Source organism: Carettochelys insculpta, chromosome 2 (genome assembly GCF_033958435.1).
Source record: "Carettochelys insculpta isolate YL-2023 chromosome 2, ASM3395843v1, whole genome shotgun sequence".
Lineage (NCBI taxonomy): Eukaryota > Metazoa > Chordata > Testudines > Carettochelyidae > Carettochelys > Carettochelys insculpta.
This window is the reverse complement of record NC_134138.1, coordinates 6,983,426-7,003,194: the sequence shown is the minus strand read 5'-3', so window position 1 is coordinate 7,003,194 and position 19,769 is coordinate 6,983,426. Positions and strand designations below refer to the sequence as shown.

Genomic DNA, 19,769 nt, shown 5'->3' with positions numbered 1-19,769 from the left:
ATTTTATCAGCCAGTTCAGAGTTTACTAAAGTTTGCTTTCTTGAAGTTTGTTGTCTACTACTGTTTTTCCTCCTCCCATTCCTTAGAATCATAAACTCTATCATGATCACTTCCACCTTCAAATTCTCAACCACCTCCTCTCCATTCTTCCAAATCAAATCTGGAACAGCCTCCCTTCAGTACTTTCTCCTGTATGAAAAAGTTAGATCCAATGCATTCCAAGAACCTGTTGAATAATCTGTGCCATGCTGTGTTAATTTCCCAACAGATATCCAGGTTGTTCAAGTCCCCCACACCACCAAGTCCTGGCTTTGAATAATTTTGTTTAAAAAAAGAGAAAGGCTTCATCCATCTCTTCTTTCTGGTGTGGTAGTTAGTAGAGCCCTACTAAGACATTACACTTGGTTTTGTTCCTTTTAGCTTTACTCAGGGTAGATCTACAAGCACAGTTATTTCAAAATAACAGCTGTTATTTCAAAATAACTATCCTAGCATCTACACAATGCAACCAGTATTTCAGCATTTAACATACATTTATGGCATTTATTTCGAAATTCATAAACCTCATTCTATGAGGAATAGTGCCTGTTTTGAAATAGCTCTTTCGAAATAGGTGCTGTTAAGACAGAGAATAGTGTCTATTTCAAAATAATCCATAGTGCATCTAATGGCTCTAATTCAAAATAGGCTCCATTGGTGTAGACACACTATTTTAAAATTGCTGAGAGCTATTTCAAAATTCATTGTTACATGTAGCAGCATTATTTTGAAATAAGCTACTCCAGGATAGCTCAGACTTTCAGCATGTCAGCCTCCCATTTCTATTTCAGCCTCAGTACACGAGCATACATCTCTGATATAGAGGACAACACTTCCTCCTCATTTTCCTAGAGTTGTGTCTGTGCGTTGTTATATAGAAACACACCCACCATCTTCGGAATTCAGCCCTGTCTAGTTGGCGGAGGGGAGCAGTGTACAGCACTATAACCCCTATTGTTAGGGTTATGTTAGGGTGTCAGAAACTGAGATCTGGGAGGTCAGGCCCAGTAGCTGGAGTAGTGGCCGTCTTGTCTAGTGGTCAGCCTGGTGGCAGTTGGGCTACGAGCTGGAGCCAGAAGTCAGAGCTTCAATCAGGAGTCAAGAGTACATTCAGAACAAAGCAAATGGAGGGCTGGGATGGACCAAAAATGGTAACAAGCAGGGCTGGAGCAGGCTAAGGCCTTGGGAGTCTGTCTCAACTAACAAAAAGGGGAGAGTTCCTCTCTCCTGAGAGGCTTATATACCTGCCCTGATAGTCAGCAGCCAGCTCCTGGCTTGTGGATTGGCTGGAGCCTAAAGGAATGACTCACCACCACATGTGGCTTAAATAGACTCTGGTTCAGGGATGACTCAGCCTCCCATCAGGCTTATGGATGTGTTGGTGCCACTCTGATGGGTCTCCAAAGCGCTGCCACAGCTATCCTAGCGGCGTCCTTCCAATGAGGTTCTGCTGAGCCAGGCATCATGTGGGGTTTAGGTTTCAGAGGCAGCTCAGGGAGGCCCCAAAAACCAGGAGCTACTCAGGTGCAGCTGAAGCTGTTTAGGAGCCTCACCTTTTAAAAAAAAGCAGTCCTTACCGGTCAGAAGCCAGAAAAGGGACCTCAGGCAAAGATACCTGCAGGGTTTGTCTAATTCTGGCATTTACTGCTGGTGAGGGCAAACAGAAGGGCTGCAGTTAGAGACTTTTACTAGGCTTGTGTCCATCTGAGTTGAACCAGAGTGCTTCCCTGTAAGAGGACCCCACCTTGAGAGCGTGGGTTGTGTTTACATCCAAGCCTGCAGTAAGTTCTGCCCAAGCCCTGCCATGGGGAACCGCCCATATGGTTACTTGCCTGATAAGCACCTGCTCTTTCCTGTAATTACCTCACGTGGCTGGCTGTCGTGGCCCTGTTCTGCTGTCTGCACTGCCTTTGGGTGACCTCACTGTAGCCTGGCAGGCTCACCAGGTAGTGAACTTGAGTTAGCAGAGCTAGGAATAGCTGGGGGTAAAAGCCCCGCATGGCCCCAATGCACGCATAGATATGAAGCATCTCACGCAGGGCTCTGGTTGCCTGAGGAAGATAAGAGACAAATCCAACTTTAAACCCTCTGTTCCCCTACTTAGAGTCAAAGACGTTTCGGGCTGGAAGGCAGCTGGAAAGGCTATCGAATCCATCCCCTCCACTCAACTCAACCAGTGTATGTTGGCTGGAAGGAAGAAAGAGTAGCAGTACCATGGCCTGCAGAGGGTGAAGAGCTCACAGCAAACAAGGCAGAGATGCCACAGGGCCGTGGGGAAGTGACCCAGGAAATCAGAGCAGTTTTAAAACAGACTAAGCAGACAACTGCCATCTGTAGGGTCCACAGGCTGGGGCCCAGAGTTGAGGGAGGGATCAGGCCCTCCCAACCCTTCGTGAGCAGAGGGGAAGAAGTGGACTGGACCTTGGCATCCCAGAGGGAGATGGGAATGAATTGGATTATAGTGGTTGTGCCAAAGGACTGGAACTAGAAGGGCCTGGAGAGGACCCAGACACTGCCTCAAGGAGGGGAAACCCTGAGGGCACCGCTCTTGTTCAGAGTCGAAAGCAGACTATGGGAATGAACTGATAGACATTAAAGAGGCACGGGGGAAGGGGGAAGAGAAACCAACACTGATTGGTGGGATCACAATTTCATGCACATATGGAATAAAGACCAGAAGTTTGTGTACTTCACATAGGTGGTGTGACCCAGCCAGAAGGATGAGTCACTAAAGAAGCTTTGAATGGGAGTGAGTGCAGGCACACACTCTAGGCCAGAAGGGGACGCTCACAAGAGGTGAGTGCCACCCCATTACATCAGCCTACAAGCCTGCAGATCACACTCCAAGGCTACGTCCACACTAGCATTCCTCTTTCAAAAGATGTATGCAAATGGAGGAAATTGAAAATGCAAATGAGGCACAGATTTACATATCTGGCACCTTATTTGCATATTCTTCTTTTGAAAAAGCTTCTTTGGGAAGAAGAAAAGCAGAGTAGATGAGGCTCTTTCGAAAGTACACCTCATCTTCGAAAGAATCCTCCCTATTTTTTTTTTCAGGAAGAAGGGTTCTTCCAAAGATGGGGTTTACTTTCGAAAGAGCCACGTCTACACTGCTTTTCTTCTTCCAAAAGACACTCTTTTGAAAGAATACGCAAATAAGGTGCCAGATATGTAAATCTGTGCCTCATTTGCATTCTCAATTTCCTTCATTTGAATGCCTCTTTCAAAAAAGGAATGCTAGCGTAGATGTTGCCTGAATGCCTGAGCACTAGTCAGCCCTGGTTCAGCAGCTCTAATAGCCCCAAGCCCCACTTGGAGTTCTATCAGCCTTGGCTACTACTGGCAGGGTGACCCCAACAAACTCTGAGACCCAGGCTTTCCCAGAACCATGTACTCTTCAATGCCCAGCCCTCTCCTGGACAATCCAGACATAAACGAGCATTGTTTGTTCTTCTAAAGATACAAAGCATGTGATGCAACGAGGGATCCTCTGGCATCTTATAGACTCACAGAAATGCATGAGCATGACCTGCATCTGACGAAGTGGGTCTTTGCCCACGAAAGCTTTTGCTTATACATTTCTGTTAGTCTTTAAGGTGCGACAGGACCCCTCGCTGCTTTTGCAGATCCAGACTAACACAGCTACCCCTCTGATACTTGAAAGCATGTGATGGTTTATTAACTTAGCAGAAGCAAATATACTCTCTATTAAACACAGCACTGAGTTGTTTTGTAGTAAAAATAAAATACATTAACGAGAGGACAAAAGTTAAGTGATGCCAGGTAAAAGGAATAAACTTAGAAAAGGTTACAAGCAAATCAAAGTGAAAACGTGTATCTCAAAGTCTAAAATTTAATCTAGCCAGGTGCAGGCTTTGCTCAAGATGGTTTCTCATCATGGGGAGTGGGTGAATGCCAGGCTTGGGAAGGCAGGCTATGGCCAAACCCACAGGCCTGACTTTCTGCCCAAGAGCTCACCCCTTCTGCACCCAACAGTCCCAGCCTTCTCCCCATTGTGGTTGCTGCCCCTTGCATTTCCAATCATCTTCCTATGGTGGTTGCAGGCCCTTGCATCCACAGTCCTCCCCCAGTTGTGGCCACTGGCCCCAGGTTCCCAGCCCCAGAGCCCAGAGTTGCTGGGCAGTGCAGTCCCAGCCTTCCACAGAGCACCAAAAACCAGGTGGGTGGCACAACCTCAGAATCCCCCGAGGCCCAGAATGCCCAAAAGCCAGATCGGCTGTGCACCCCTGGCTGCCCTCAGGACACCTGAGAGTCACCTCAGCTCCACTCCCAGAATGCCCAAGAGCCAGAAAAGAGGCACGTCCCCGGCCACCCCTGGCAGCCACTGAAGCCCCCTTCCTGCCTACGTTCAACGCCTTCCCCCACCTGTCCGACCCACTGCCCACGTTCAACACCTTCTCCCACCTGTCCTAGTCACTGCCCATGTTCAACGCCTTCTCCTGCCTGTCCTACCCACTGCCCACGTTCAACGCCTTCCCCCGCCTGTTCTACCCACCACCAACATTCAACACCTTCTCCTGCCTGTCCTACCCACTGCCCACGTTCAACGCCTTCTCCTGCCTGTCCTACCCACTGCCCACGTTCAACGCCTTCCCCCGCCTGTTCTACCCACCACCAACATTCAACACCTTCTCCTGCCTGTCCTACCCACTGCCCACGTTCAACGCCTTCTCATGCCTGTCCTACCCACTGCCCACGTTCAACGCCTTCCCCCGCCTGTTCTACCCACCACCAACATTCAACACCTTCTCCTACCTGTCCTACCCACTGCCCACGTTCAACGCCTTCTCATGCCTGTCCTACCCACCGCCCACGTTCAACGCCTTCCCCCGCCTATTCTACCCACCGCCCACATTCAACACCTTCTCCCATCTGTCCTACCTACTGTCAACATTCAGTGCTTTCCCCCACCTGTCATACCTACCACCCACGTTCAATGCCTTCCACTGCCTGTTATATCCACTGCCCACTTTCAGCGCCTTCCTCCACCTGTCATACCCCCCGCCCACATTCAACACCTCCTCCCGCCTGTCACACCCACCGCCCATGTTCAACCTCTTCCCCTGCCATTCAACACCTTCCCCCCGCCTGTCATACTCCCTGCCCATGTTCAACACCTTCCCCTGGCTGTTCAAATGAACTGCCCAATTTCAATGCCTCCTTCCGCCTGTCATACCCACCACCCATATTCAGCGCCTTCTCCTACCTGTCATACCCATTGCCAGTGTTTCTCATCTATATTCTGTTTCCAGAGATTTCAAACCCCTCTGGGGTGACAGACCGCACTTTCTGTGAGAGCTCTGTTCCCTTGTGTCTGTCTAGTGATGGATGCCAATGATGGCTTCTCTCTTTGCTCATATTTTCCAAAGTTCAGTGACATTGTTTCCAGAAGCAGGATGCCCTTGCGCTGTTTTCCTCTTACTGTAGGCTTCCTATTCCCCTGGGTAGAAATGCAGGTTCCACTGTTTTGATCCACCATGTTTGATTTATAGCTGCCATCTCTGTTGTCTGAGAAGGAAATCTGGCCACAGATCTTAAATCATAATATAATTTAGTGTCCACATTTCCTCATACAGTGTAATACAGACATTTCACAATTATATTAACTTTCAGATAAGATATTACGCTATACACTTTTGTAATACAATAGTGCTTTAGGACATCGGCTGATTCAATTGCTTATCATTTTAGGTTCAGCCCTGTCTTTATAAATTAGTAAAGCTTTGCAATGTATTCTTTGGAAAGTAAATCCTGAACCAAGCTTCTTTCTCCAACACAAGGCTTGTCTACACTGTTTTCTTTTGTGAAAACCCCCTTTTTTTCCAGGAAAAGTCCCCTGCGTCAATGCTGCAAAGCTTATTATTCTAGAATAACAGGGTATTTAACTCAAAATAATCACTCCACCAAACAAGCAACTTTCACTGATCACCCTTTCAATTTCAAAGTCAGCTCAGTGGTGGTTTAATAGCAACCTTCAACTTCCTGAAGGGGAGCTCTAAAGTGGGTGGTGAGAAGTTGCTCTCAATAGTGTCAGATAGCAGAACAAGGAGCAATGGTCTGAAGTTACAGAAGGAAAGGAGAAGATTGGATATTAGGAAGAACTACTTCACCAGGAGGGTGGTGAAGCACTGGAATGTGTTGCCTAGAGAGGTGGTGGATTCTCCATCCCTAGAGGTTTTTAAGTCCCAGCTTGACAAGGTCCTGGCTGGGATGATTTAATTGGGATTGATCCTGCCTGAAGCAGGGGGCTGGACTAGATGACCTCCTGAGGTCCCTTCCAGCCCTATGAGTCTATGGTTCATTGTGTACTAAGCAGAGGTAATTGGTCTCTCTAGTGTGAATGCTCAATTTCAAAATGCTCTTGCAGTGTGAACCGTCTTTTTAGACATAACTTATTTCATCATTAGAACATCGAAATAAATTATTTCTGAAAACCCGGCAGTGTAGGCATAACCTAATTTTAGATGCCGTGTTGTCTTCTCCACCCCTTCTTTGTGTGGTGGTTTTGTGTACGTGCTATGTAGAAATGGATCTTAGTTCTCTCAGGCGGATGACCATACTGGTCAAAGAAGCGAATATACAATCCTTTGTCTAGGTCAGATCAGGTTACCACTTGCCCTGACATTCCTGGTTTAACCACACATTAGTAATAATTCCATCATTACATCCTTATAACCGTTAATACATACTGCATGCAGACATCATGCAAGAATATTAATGATCAGAGGCTTACTAGTTTTCAAATGATGCACCACAAGGCAATTTTGTACAAAGATTATCACCATATTCTTTATAGTCTGAATACAGGGGTGCTTTGGGTCACAGCATCCCAAAATGATATTCATGTTTTTCACAAGTGCAACACACTGTTGACTCAGAGTTTGTGATGCACTATAAACCCCAAGTCCTTCTCAGGAGTGCTGCCACCTGAACGGTTATTTGCTGTTTTGTAGCTGGCTGTTTGATTTTCCCTTTTGAAATGTTGTACTTTGCTTTCATCTTTATTGAATGTCATCTTGTTGATTTCAAACCAATTCTCCAATTTGCCAAGACCATTTTGAATTCTAATCCTGTCCTCCAAAGTGTTTGCAACTCCTCCTAGCTTGGTGTCACCTGCAAATTTTGCTGACTCCCTCTCTGCTCCATTATCTAAGTCATTAATGAAAATATTATATAGTTCTGGACAACTACCTGACACCTATGCACCCCAGTAGATATATTCTCCCAGCTTGATTACTTTCTGGGCACTAGTTGTGTACCCACCTTATGGCAGTTTCAGTAAGACAATATTTCCCAAATTGCTACATGCCACTCTGTGATCTTGGTGAGGAAGAGGCTTTGTTACCCGACTGACAGTTACAATAAACGGGTTTGTCTCCCAATTGCAAAGGCGAATAGGAATCACTGCAGCAGTGACAAGGATTTACCAGTAGGGATGTTCATGGCCAAATGGATGAGGCTTGCTGATTATGGTTACATGGTGCGGGCTGGCAGAGCCCCCCACCTGCCATGCGCAAAGGCCTGCTCCAGCGCCAAGGGACCCACTGCAGATGGGGCCATTCCAGCTTGGATGGATCAGCCCTGATCCACAGTGGGCCTGGCCCAGGAGTGCTGCAGGCAGGGGCTCTCCAGCCTGGCCAGCATGCTGTGGCCAGGGGCTCTCAAAGTCTGGCCAGAGCAGCCCCCATACGTGAGGGGAGGGGGGCACTCCAGCCCATCTGAGCTGGAGCAGCACCCCTGGCCACACCCCTTCTCTCATCTAAATGGTTAACTGGTTAAACGTAACATTTATCCACTTAACTAATTAAATGGGATTTCACATCCCTAATTAGCATTAAGCCCACCCAGGCCTGCCGACAGGTAGGGGGGTGGCAAAGGGAGCAATTGCTTCATCACCTGGTGATTTTAAGGGGCTCCCAGTGGCAGCAGCTGGAGTCCTGGTCCCCTTCAAATCATCGCCAGAACGCTGTGTTGGGTGCTCCATGGGCGCTGAGGGCTGGGAGTGGGCTTCAGTGTCAGGTTCTGGGCAGCCCTAAGGGCTGGCTGCCCCCATCCCTGTCCCTTCTGCCCCTTTTGGGGGTGCAGAGCTGCCCCACTCCCACCCCACAACTTGCCTCGGAGCCTGCTTAGATTGTTCAACCAGGAAATTTAGGGGGCTGCAGAAGCAGAAGCCTGCGCCCTGGGAAACAGCCAAAGCTGCATGTTGCTGTGCCATTGAAACCTCTGGTGGATTGAGAACTTGCTTTTCTGCCAAAGAAGTCCCACCCCATCTCCCGTCAGCGGGGGCAGACATGGTAAAAGGTCTTGGCGGAAGGTAGAGTGCAAGAGACAGGGAGATTTCCAGGAGTAACCTAGCAAAGAAGAAGACAGAGCTGCTTCTCCCTTGCTCTGGAATGGGAAGTCTGCTTGGTGGGATTACTCACAGCCAGAGGAGTGAGGGAGGAGCCATCCCCAGAGCTACTGCTGCTCTCCTGCAGGCGGGGTCTCTGTTTCAGCTCTCTGAGCAGCTGCCACACAACTTTGGTGTTGATTTCTAGGTTTCTGCACAGGCCCTGCCACAGCTCAGCCGCGTTGCTGAAAATTCAGAAACGTAGGAGGCGTGATGAGACTTTCTCCACTCTCCAGGCACTGATATAACCCCCTTCCCCAGGGTATCTGGACTCCATTCTGTTCCTTAGTCACCCCCTGCATGGAGACGTTTCTCCTGAACTCTTTTTGGCTGTGGCTACACTTGCATTCTTCTTTCAAAAGAGGAATGCAAATAAGGGAAATCAAAAATGCAAAAGAGGCACCGGTTTACATATTTCATGATTCATTTGCATAATCTCCTTTTTGGAAGAGATTCTTTTGAAAGAAAAAAAGCAGCATAGACGGGGCTCTTTTGAAAATAAACCCCATCTTCAAAAGAACCCTTTTTCTGAAACAAAATAGGAAGAAGCGTTCTTTTGAAGATGGGGTTTATTTTCAAAAGAGCCCTGTCTACGTTGCTTTTTATTCTTTTGAAAAAAAAGAGATTACCCAAATGAATCATGAGATATCTAAATCAGTGCCTCATTTGCATTTTGATTTCCCTCATTTGCATTCCTCTTTTGACAGAGAAATGCAAGTGTAGCCACAGCCTTTGTGTCCAGTCCTCTATTTTAGCTTCTGGAAAATCTTTCCAGGGTTTGACTGCCCCGTGAGGGCCATCCCCTAAACATCATCCCAGGGGAGGCCCACAGCACAGAGGGAATCTGCCCAGAATGTGTCCAGTCAGGAAACAGGAAGAAACGCAGAGATGACTGGAGATAGGACAGAAATAAAACTGGGAGTGATGGGCCCTGGAGCTGGACCAGGCTGGGCTTGGTTCTGTAAAATCAGAACGCAGTGGAGGTTTGGCATCATGAAACTGAGACAGAGCTCTGATCAGATGTGCTGAGTTCATGAGAGCCACATATAGCACCCCAAAGACCCCCACGTGGCCCTAGAACCCCCATTTGTGTTTTGTTGGCCAAGTGTTCAACTATGAAACAAAATGAGTGTCCTCCTCTCTGGCACCAGCACAAAAAGTCACTTCATGTCTCTCCAATCCCCCTGTCTGTAAAATGGGCACAGTACTGACTTACTGCACAGAGGTGTTGTGAGACGTCAGTCTCTAGAATTGTGGAGTGCTTGGAGATCCTCCGCAAAAGGCACAAGAAAAGGGCTATGCATCAGCACAGTTACCTATTGCATGGGAGTGAGTGTCTCAGAAGGCTTGAGACCACTTCCTCTGGGTACTCCTCAGCCAATGAACACACCACGCGGAGAGCTGCCCGCCTGGCACTGCCCTCTGGGATATTGTTTATCTGGAGATAGATGCCATCCACTATGTCTGATGCCTGCAGCAAAAGATAACGCATTCAAGGATTCATTTCTTGTGAGCGGCGGTGTAGGCTGCAGGGCTAACATTCTTGCTTGCCTATAGATATATTTTCTTGTAGATTGCCTATTTCCTTATGGTTTGATCATATGATAATTATAGTAGGTTACAAGAGGTTTAAATTAAAGTAGTTTTGGCTGTTTTGCAAGGGATCTACAGGCTACATCCTGTATGTTGAGCTAAGACAAAGCTGACTTACATATTCAGGACCTTTCACTTATATAGTAAAGTTAACGTCCATATATCAGGGACCTTTCACCTAGATAAAGAGTGGTAAGATAAAGTAACCTTTGATGGCATAGGGGACTTCCAAGATTATCCTCAGACTTAACAGATATGCCACAGTTTCGAAAATCCCCAAATAACTGGTTAAGACCAGATGGAAAAGCTGGGTAGGACAGAAATAACAAATGTAATATTTCACCACAAAAGGGACTATGGCAACCAATTGGCATACGTGATAATAAGTTAAGCTCAATAGGAAAAAGACACTTCACCATTAGTAAGGAGAAGAAATACAAATAGGAAGTAAGGGAAACATCCCTACTGAATACGCATCAAACATAACAATGCCAGCATGACGTATTAAAATGGCATCCCGGCCTTGGGCTGGGAGGAGAAGGAGCTGTAGCCCTTGGGAGGTGCCACAGTGATGGCCAGTGGTGATGATGGGGAAGGTGATGGTGATGAGGAAGACTACAGATAACACTTCAGCTTGTGGTGTGACAGGAGTGAGTACATGGAAATATTGATGTACGTTCCCTATCCACCTTGTGCAGCTGGGGTGCTTGTGACTGTGCTAAATATATTAATAAAATATTTGTAACTATACAGGAGATCCTATAGCATCAGTGTTGCCACTGTGCACATCAGGGTTCCCTACCACAGAATATTGAAACACTGAGCCTGAGCCAAGAACCTGTGAACCGTCCAAGTAGTAAATGGAAATTCACAAGTAATCTATGTAATTATGTACAATCTAAAGATCAGGCAACAGCAGGAACTGAATTCCTATTAATCACATCTGCCGTTATTTATAGGGCATGGGTATCTGGGGCTTTACAAATACATAGAGAGGTGAGGTCCCCACTCTACGGAGCTTCTGTAACTCAGACAAAGGTGGTGCACAGGGCAAAATGGTACAGAGATCAGAGCACCAAATTTGACAGAATTAGAACCCATGGATTGAGCCTGACGCCCTGGAGAAGAGTCAGAAGGAGCCCTGGATGGGGAGGAGCTGTGACACCCTCTGTCCTGATGAAGACTTTTTTCACAAGTTCATACAGGAAGCTCATTAACGTAGCAGCACACAGCCTGCTATTGCAATGGAGACACAGATCGTTAGTTTCATGAGCAGAAGAGGGATTCTGCTATAATACAGACATGGATACAAGGAGCAGTTCTGGTATACCTGTTACATTATAGCAAACTAAGGCCATTCCCTGCTCCAGGGTTCCAGCATACAGAACTCCATTTTCCATCTCTCCCAGATCCCGCCCTCTTACCTTCTCCTTCATCTCAGCCCTGTGGTCCTCCAGAACTGCGGCCAACGTTGCTGTGGCTGCTTCATGGGTGTTGTCAGCGTCCTTTAGACTGGCGACAGTCGTCAGCACCAAGTCGGTGACTGAGACCAGACTAATATGCTCTTCACAGCTCTGGAATGAACAGGAGAAAGCCTCATTGCTCTACATGCCACCCACACTGGGGAGACTGAACGAAAGAGGTATCTGACCACAAACCAGTCTCTCACTAAGGTTACTTAGGGCTCAAGTCTCAGCAGCCATCAAAGTCTCCTCAGGACAGCATTTTCAAAGGCGGATTCCTTAGATGGTAGGCCATTTGAAGCAGGGGTTGTCTTTTTTCTGTGTTTGTACAGCACCTAGCACAATGGTGTCCTAAATGCTACTGTAATACAAATACTGGGCAGAATAAAGTTAGGCACTTCCTATCACATTTAAACACCTCATGGGGTGTGATTTCAGAGAGGCACAGAACCCAACTTCTGTTCAGCATGTTTGAGATTATGGCCTTTTAAGTAGGTGCCTATATGCAGATTTATGACTTTAACTTTAAGCACCAACATGTGAAAACCAGGGCATACACCTTAGCTAGCTTGTTTCATACAATAGCATAGGTCAAGTGGGCCAAATCTGCCCCCAGGCCTGGTCTGGGTGGGATGATGGTTCAGAGAAGCCCAGATGAGTTATAAAAAATACTGTATGTGGAGAGAGCCAGGTTGCATAGGTATCAGAGAGGTAGCTGTATTAATCTGTATCGTCGAGAACAACAAGAAGTCCTGTGGCACCTTATAGACTAACAGATATTTTGGAAATAATAAATATCTGTTAGTCTATAAGGTGCCACAGGACTTCATATTGCATAGGATAAGTCCACTAAGGAGCCCAGATTCTGCAAGTTAAATATGCAGAGAACTACTGGGCTGCCTCAGATTAGTTTGTGGGTCAGACGGTCTGAGTGGGAAGGAAGCCATAATAAATGAAGAACATTCATACCTGTCTGTTGCCTTCTTCCTGCAGTAGTGGGGAGGAGTCCTGTTGAGTTTGCGAGTCTTCTTTTATCAGGGGCCCTGCTATTTCAGATTTCCTCTTCCCTTGCCAAAGAGTGAGGTCCCATTGAGCCTGGATGCTGTGTTGCTCTACCACTTCTCCTACAGCAGCACCAGACTCCTGTTTTACAGAGCTCTGCTGCTCCTGCTGTAGGGTGAGGCCCTGTTTGTCCACAAGCCAGAGCTGCGTCTTCATATCTGGAGAGCTGGCCTCCTGTTTAGTGACTTGAATCTGTACGTGGTCTCCTGCCTGGCTGATTCCTGACTCATTTTTCTCCATGAGCATGCTGAGCTGTGAAATTTCACTGTGTATTTTGAAGAGCTTGGCTTTAATTTCCAATGATGAGTCTGAAATTGTCTGCAATGTCTCCTTGATAACCTGGATTTCTTCACGTATAGCTGAGAGAGTTAGATATCTGACTGACAAAGCATCAGTGGCTATTTCAGGAGAAGAGAGAGAGGATTTTAGCTTTTTTACAGCCTGAAATGTCTCCTGAACCCCCAAGGAGCTTGGTTCTCTCTTCAGACTGGGCTGTGTTCTCTTCTTGGCTGCAACCGGCTGGACAGCTTGAAATTTCTCTTGCTGCAAGGTGAGGTTCTTCTCAACCTTTGGAGAGGAGCTTTTCCCCTCACCAGCAATAATTATCTCAGACATACTACCAGATATCTGTTTGCTCTTCTTTTGGGGGTCTCGCCATGCAACTGAAGTCATACTGTAATGACATCCAGAAAAGCCATTAGTTATTTTCCATCTTGGTTAGAAATTGAAGACATCCCTACATCTCAACTTGCCCTGGCTGAAGTGTGAGTTACGAGTGACCAAACCCCAAAATGAAGGGAACTAAAAATGGTTCATATAGGAAATGGAAAATGCTGGCCAAACCCTTCCTTTAGTGTAAACAACTATTCATTGTATCTTAATGGTTCTTTATTTCTTAGGTAAATAATATGCCATGGTATATGGGAAGGGGATGTCAAATTTGCAGGGAAAATGGGTTGCTTTGGGATTAAAATAGGTAATGCACCTTCTCAGAGGGACGTTGGAGAAGTGAGATGAGATGTTCTCTTCTTCTCAAATGTGACACCTGGCCACAGTGGAGAGGAGAGAGTTAGAGACAGGAACCAGATTAAACTTTCAGTTTTTACAGTCACTTTTCAGAGTAAAATCACACTCTAGATGGAAAAAAAACCACAGGGCAGGGTCCTACCACCGCAGATGAGCAAGCATCACTTTGGGTGCTGTAACAGAATCGCATTTCTATTGCCAGACCATCCAAAATAAATAAATGTATAAAATAATAACAAAATAAATAAAGTGACACCATCACAGGAGCTAACCACGTCAGTCACACCATCAGGGGCTCATCCACCTGCATTTCTACTAATGTGATATATGTCATCAAGTGCCAGCAATGTCTCTCTGCCACGTATATTGGCCAAACTGGGCTGTCTCTGTGCAGAAGAACAAATGGACATAAATCAAACATCAAGAAAGGCAACATACATAAACCAGTAGGAAAAACACTTTAACCTCCCTGGATGCTCAATAATGGGTTTAAAAGTAGCATTCTTTCTACAACAATAAAAAAGAAAATCAAAACCAGACTGCAACGAGAAACAGCAGAGCTGGAATTTATTTACAAATTTAACACAATTACATTAGGACTGAATAAAGCTTTAGAATGGTTATCTCACTACAAAGGCAATTTCCCCTCTCTTGCTGCTGGGAGTAATCCATATCCACCCTGACTGAACAGGCCTCATTAACAGTGGTCCTACACTTTATAAGTATCTTCATTCTTCTGATATACAAGTGTGTGTGTGTGTATATATATATATATATATATATATGTCTCTGTATTTCCACTCCAGTGCATCTGATGAAGTGGATTTTACCCAGGAAAGCTTATGTCCAAATAAATCTGCTAGTCTTTAAGGTGCCACAGAACTCCTCATTGTTTTTTAAACAACTATTGCCATTGTTTGTATTGTTGTAGCATCTCAAGGGCTCAGAGAAGACCTACATCTCCTGAATGCCAGTCCAGGGCCAGATGATAACATAAACAGGAAGTTCCCAGACAGTAAACGAGAGGAGAGTGTCAGGGTTTGTGCTTTTTTTGCCCACTGGCCCCTACATGGGCTTTTAAGCTCTCTGATCATGAAGCCTATAAACACCACGACACAGACAATATATAATTACAGTGCTCTGCACTGCTGCAGCTCCTCATGCTCGTCTAACATTTTTATGAGTTTTTGGGCCTTGAACTGCCTTGCTAGGTCTTTGGAAAGAACCCAGTACATTTAAAAATAATAACAATGCAACTTTTCTTCTCCATCTGGAGTACCTAGGAAGTGGCCCTGTTCTCCCTCCATGACCTGACAGCCCCTCCCTGCACACAGACCAGTGCTCCTCCCTTCTGGATGGGTAGTGCTGGCTGCTGCTAGCCAATGCATCCTCTAGACAGAGCATCCTGTAACAACCTGGCTGCTGGTCAATCCCTTCCCTTTAGTGTAAATAACTTCACCACAATAGCAGTGCAACAGTTCATATCCCTCTGCTCTAAGGGCACAGCACTTCCCCACTGGAGCTAAAGGAGAGCCCACATTACCTGTTAGCACAATTAGGTCCATGGCACACGTTTAAGAAGTTTGGTTCCATTAGGTTGACAGCAGGGGGATCTCTCTCACGCACACACAAACTTTCTCTTTCTCTCTCTCTCTCGCTCTCAGCTAATGTCTTAATTCTGTCTCCCACTAGGCCCAACTAAGATCTCAATTCCAACCTCTTATTTCCCTTACTGTGCACACATCCAAACAGCTGCTTAAATGGTGATCAGCCAGTGAGCCTTTGGATCCAACAATAAGTGTTCACTATGGGTACGTCTGCACTAGTAACTAACTTTGAAGTTAACGTCAAAGTTAGACACTACTTCAAAGTAGGTAGCAGAGAGTCTACACACATTTTTCCCTTACTTTGAAATTAACTTTGAAGTAAGAGCCCAGCTTCAAAGTCCTTATTCCATTCCTGGGAATGGAGTAGTGCCCTAGTTTGAAGTTTAACTTTGAAGTAGGATGTGTGTAGATGCTCAACTTTGAAGTTGCTTACTTCGAAGTTGTACTTCCAAGTAAGTAACTTCAAAGTTATTTTCGTAGTGTAGACACAGCCTATGAGTTTTATTCATCAGGCTTTGTCCTCAGGTGTGAGGACTCCCAGGTTAAACCAAACCAACTGTTGGAAAGGACACAGGCTAAGATGAGGAAATAGCCCAGCCCCTCAGCTACTGGCTGGACAACTCAGTCTTCTCCTACTCTCCCTCCTGGTACCAGGTCATGTTTCCTGATTTTCCTCTGGTCCCTGACTGCACCTCCAGGCCTTATTATCCCACTACAAACACCTGTAAGAAAGGTGAGCCAGGATATGAGCTCATATAAGATCCCTGCTCCCTGTACAATAGCATCTAAACCAGGAATGGAAAAGCCCTACCAGATGCCACTGATTCCTTCCCACCCTCAAGGGACCAGGCTTCTGTCTGTCTCAAGGGAACTGAGATGTACTTTGTTATGTTGATTTCTGCACTTTTTAGGGCCACCCTTTTGAAGTATTGAAAATATAATTATTCTGCTCCACTCCTCGATAAAGTCAACCAGGGTGACTTCTTGGCCATGTTCCCAAAGTTAACCTACCATGAGCTAAATCACAGGACTCTCACCCAAAGTTACTCATGATAATATTCTCCCTAGCTTCTTCGGAATAATCTCACATGGGGAGTTCATATCCTTAAGGTCAGCCAGGAGTACTTGGGGGAACCCGGTGGCTGGAAGGAGACTCATTGCCATAAAAAATTAAATGACGAACCTTGTCTAGCTGTGGAGCAGATGAGTGAAGAGCAGCATCCAGTTCTGAACATATGATCTCACCCAGGGAAGCCCAGCCAGCTTCTTGGCTCCTTTGCAATAAAGCAGCTGCAGGGATGGGATGGAGTCTTTCTAGGGTTCTAGAGCCAGAGAACAGAGCTACCATAACAATGCCCAGAGATACATTCTGAAGGAGCCGCTGATTGTCTGAAGGGCTGCACAGGTTTCTTTGCTAATGATGGCAAGGGGAAGTCCTGAGCCCTAATTTTCAAAGATGGTCTCTGATTTGGGGGGTTCTCAGTTTTGGGGTGAGCAACTTGAGACACGTGAACCTGGTTTGCAGAGGTGCTGAACAGCCACAGCACCCACTGACTTCAAGCAGAGCTCTGGGACATTCAGGCTACGTCTACACGTGAAGCCTACATCGAAATAGCTTATTTCGATGTAGCGACATCGAAATAGGCTATTTCAATGAGTAACGTCTACACGTCCTCCAGGGCTGGCAACGTCGATGTTCAACTTCGACGTTGCGCGGCACCACATCGAAATAGGCGCTGCGAGGGAAAGTCTACACGCCAAAGTAGCACACATCAAAATAAGGGTGCCAGGCACAGCTGCAGACAGGGTCACAGGGCAGACTCAACAGCAAGCTGCTCCCTTAAAGGGCCCCTCCCAGACACAGTTGCACTAAACAACACAAGATACACAGAGCCAACAACTGGTTGCAGAGCCTGTGCCTGCAGCATGCATCCCCAGCTGCCGCAGCAGCAGCCAGAAGCCCTGGGCTAAGGGCTGCTGCCCACGGTGACCATAGAGCCCCGCAGGGGCTGGAGAGAGAGCGTCTCTCAACCCCTCAGCTGATGGTCGCCATGGCGGACCACGCTATTTCAAAGTTGCGGGACGCACAACGACTACACGGTCCCTACTTCGACGTTGAACGTCAAAGTAGGGCGCTATTCCTATCCCCTCATGGGGTTAGCGACTTCAACGTCTCGCCGCCTAACGTCAAAGTTAACTTCGAAATAGCGCCCGGCGCGTGTAGCCGTGACGGGCGATATTTCGAAGTTAGTGCCGCTACTTTGAAGTAGCGTGCACGTGTAGACACGGCTTCAGAGGAGCAGGGTCTCTCAAGGTGACCCCCAAAGCCAAGGGCCCAGTGTGGCCTCATGTTCTCTTAGAGTGGGCATTGCAAATGTGAACAAACATGCGGGGAGGCCTGTTCTTTGGGGCAGGAACCGCCTTTCTAGATCCCTGGGAAGAACCCAGTACATTTAAATATAATAAAAAAGCAACTTTTCTTCTCTGCCATACCTAGGAAATGACCCTGTGGCCCAGCAAAATGACCTGAAAGCCAGCCCCAGCATAAGTCACAAGGAGAGGTGCCAAGGGCGGGGAGCAAGGGAGGGTCTGTCCTAGCTGATGGGGGAGTGGAGGCCCAAAAGGAGGTCAAGCAGAGGGGAGGAATTGAAAGCCACCCACAATCACACCTCCACTGAGCACAGGCAAGAGAGGCCTGTTTCTTGTAAGGGGCAGTACATGGGAAAGATGGGGCAGGCAATGGTGAAAGTTTCAAGATCTTGGCATCAGGACAGAAAGACCACACTAGTGCCCACTGAAATCTCCTTTCTCTCTCCACTACAGTAAACCCTCAGTTTAATGGACCCTGATTTAATGGACTTTGTAACCATGGACATTGTCATCTACCTCCCCAACCCCCAAGTAAATGCCAGTGACTCATCAGAGCCGCTGGAGCCGCCAAAGGAGGCTGCAGCACAGCATGACGCAAGAGCTGTCCTCTCCCACCCCGTGTGGGTGGAGCATGTCAGCACCCGGCCACCGCTGCCTGCAATGGCATTGAGCGGCAGCACAGGCTGCTCGGAGCCGGAGGTTAGAGAAGCCGCGGAAGGTGGAAGGAGCCAGGATGATGGGCAGCTCCTGGTAGTTGGGAGAGGGAGGCTGAGGTGTGAGGGGAAGAATGGGACAGGAGAAGAGAAAGGAAGGGGGTGGGATGAGGACAGGAGTGAGTGATGGGCTGGGAGGGTCAGGGCATCGTCATACAGTATAACCGTTCAGATGTAACAGACTTTCGGCATTAACAGACACCCCTTTCCCCATTAGTCTGTTAAATCGGGGATTTACTGTACCTGGGACAAATCTCCTCTGGTAGCAACCAGAGAATGTCAGACTCCAATCCAGTACCTTCCATGATCAGCAGAGTCACTTACAAATCGATGGCACTGAGTTTTGTACTGATGTACAATTCACTGACTTGGAATCATCAGGTTTTGCAGTAACCAATGGCACAATCTTATGCTCATTCCTCTCCTCTTCCTCCTCCTCCTCTTGGTTTGTCATTCTCGTTTCTTGCAGCTCATTTCAAAGGAGACTTTAAATTTTGGGGGGAAGGGCTGTTTCCACGTCTGTATTTGAACAACACACCTAGGCCGTGTCTACACGTGCCCCAAACTTCGAAATGGCCACGCAAATGGCCATTTCGAAGTTTATTAATGAAGCGCTGAAATGCATATTCAGCACTTCATTAGCATGCGGGTGGCCGCAGTGCTTTGAAATTGACATGCCTCACCGCCATGCGTCTCATCCAGAAGGGGCTCCTTTTCGAAAGGACCTCGCCTACTTCGAAGTCCCCTTATTCCCATGAGCTCATTCCCAGAGTCCTGAATGTGCGTGTCATGCTCCTTTCCAGACCACCTCACGTTGACATCTGTGCCATACCACGGTGACCCACAAGTGCCTGCAGCACCACGGAGAAGTATCCCTTCCTGTGGATGTACTCAGTGGCAAGGCGGGCAGGCGCTAGAATCGGAATACGGGTGCCGTGCCTGGCCTACCCACAGCTGGGACATTCTGTGTCTGCAAAGCCAGTCACGACCTCAGGCACGTTCCCCAGAGTTACAGCCCTCTGCAGCAGAATCTGATTTATTGCCCTGCGCATTGGCACAGTGCAGGTCCAACGGTAAACTTCCCCACTCCAAACTGATATGCAGCCGACTGGTTGCAATCGGGCGTCGCCAGCTTCCAAGCAGCAATTGCCACACACTTATCCAAGAGGGCAGTTCTCATCCCAGTGTCCTTGTGCCACAGGTCGGGGGCCAGATCAGCACAGAGCCCCAGGAAGATTGAATTATGTATCCTAAAATTTTGCAACTTCTGGTCTTTATTCCACATGTGCATGACAATGCGATCCCACCAATCAGTGTTGCTTTCTCTTGCCCAGAAGCGCCTGTATCAGAGAGGTAGCCAAGTTAGTCTGTATCTTCAGAAACAACAAGAAGGCCTCTACTCTGTTCCCTCCGTGCGCAGAATGTTTTTTATGTGCACCAAAGCATGTGCAAATGGGCACCACCAAGAGAAACCCAAAACCTA

The 19,769-nt window shown here is 47.2% G+C and overlaps 1 protein-coding gene across 1 annotated transcript in view; it reads right to left on the bottom strand.

Moving 5' to 3' along the window:
* Window positions 1–18,740, bottom strand: part of MROH6 (maestro heat like repeat family member 6) — a 33,514-nt gene extending 14,774 nt beyond the window's left edge. Inside the window, exons 1-6 of the mRNA XM_074987991.1 lie at window positions 18,655–18,740; window positions 12,478–13,243; window positions 11,470–11,619; window positions 9,769–9,923; window positions 8,487–8,637; window positions 1,903–2,090 (exon numbers count right to left, since the gene is read on the bottom strand). Coding sequence (XP_074844092.1) covers window positions 1,903–2,090; window positions 8,487–8,637; window positions 9,769–9,923; window positions 11,470–11,619; window positions 12,478–13,243; window positions 18,655–18,740 — 1,496 coding nt within the window. The remainder of the gene's footprint in view (window positions 1–1,902; window positions 2,091–8,486; window positions 8,638–9,768; window positions 9,924–11,469; window positions 11,620–12,477; window positions 13,244–18,654) is intronic.
* Window positions 18,741–19,769: the final 1,029 nt, after the last annotated feature.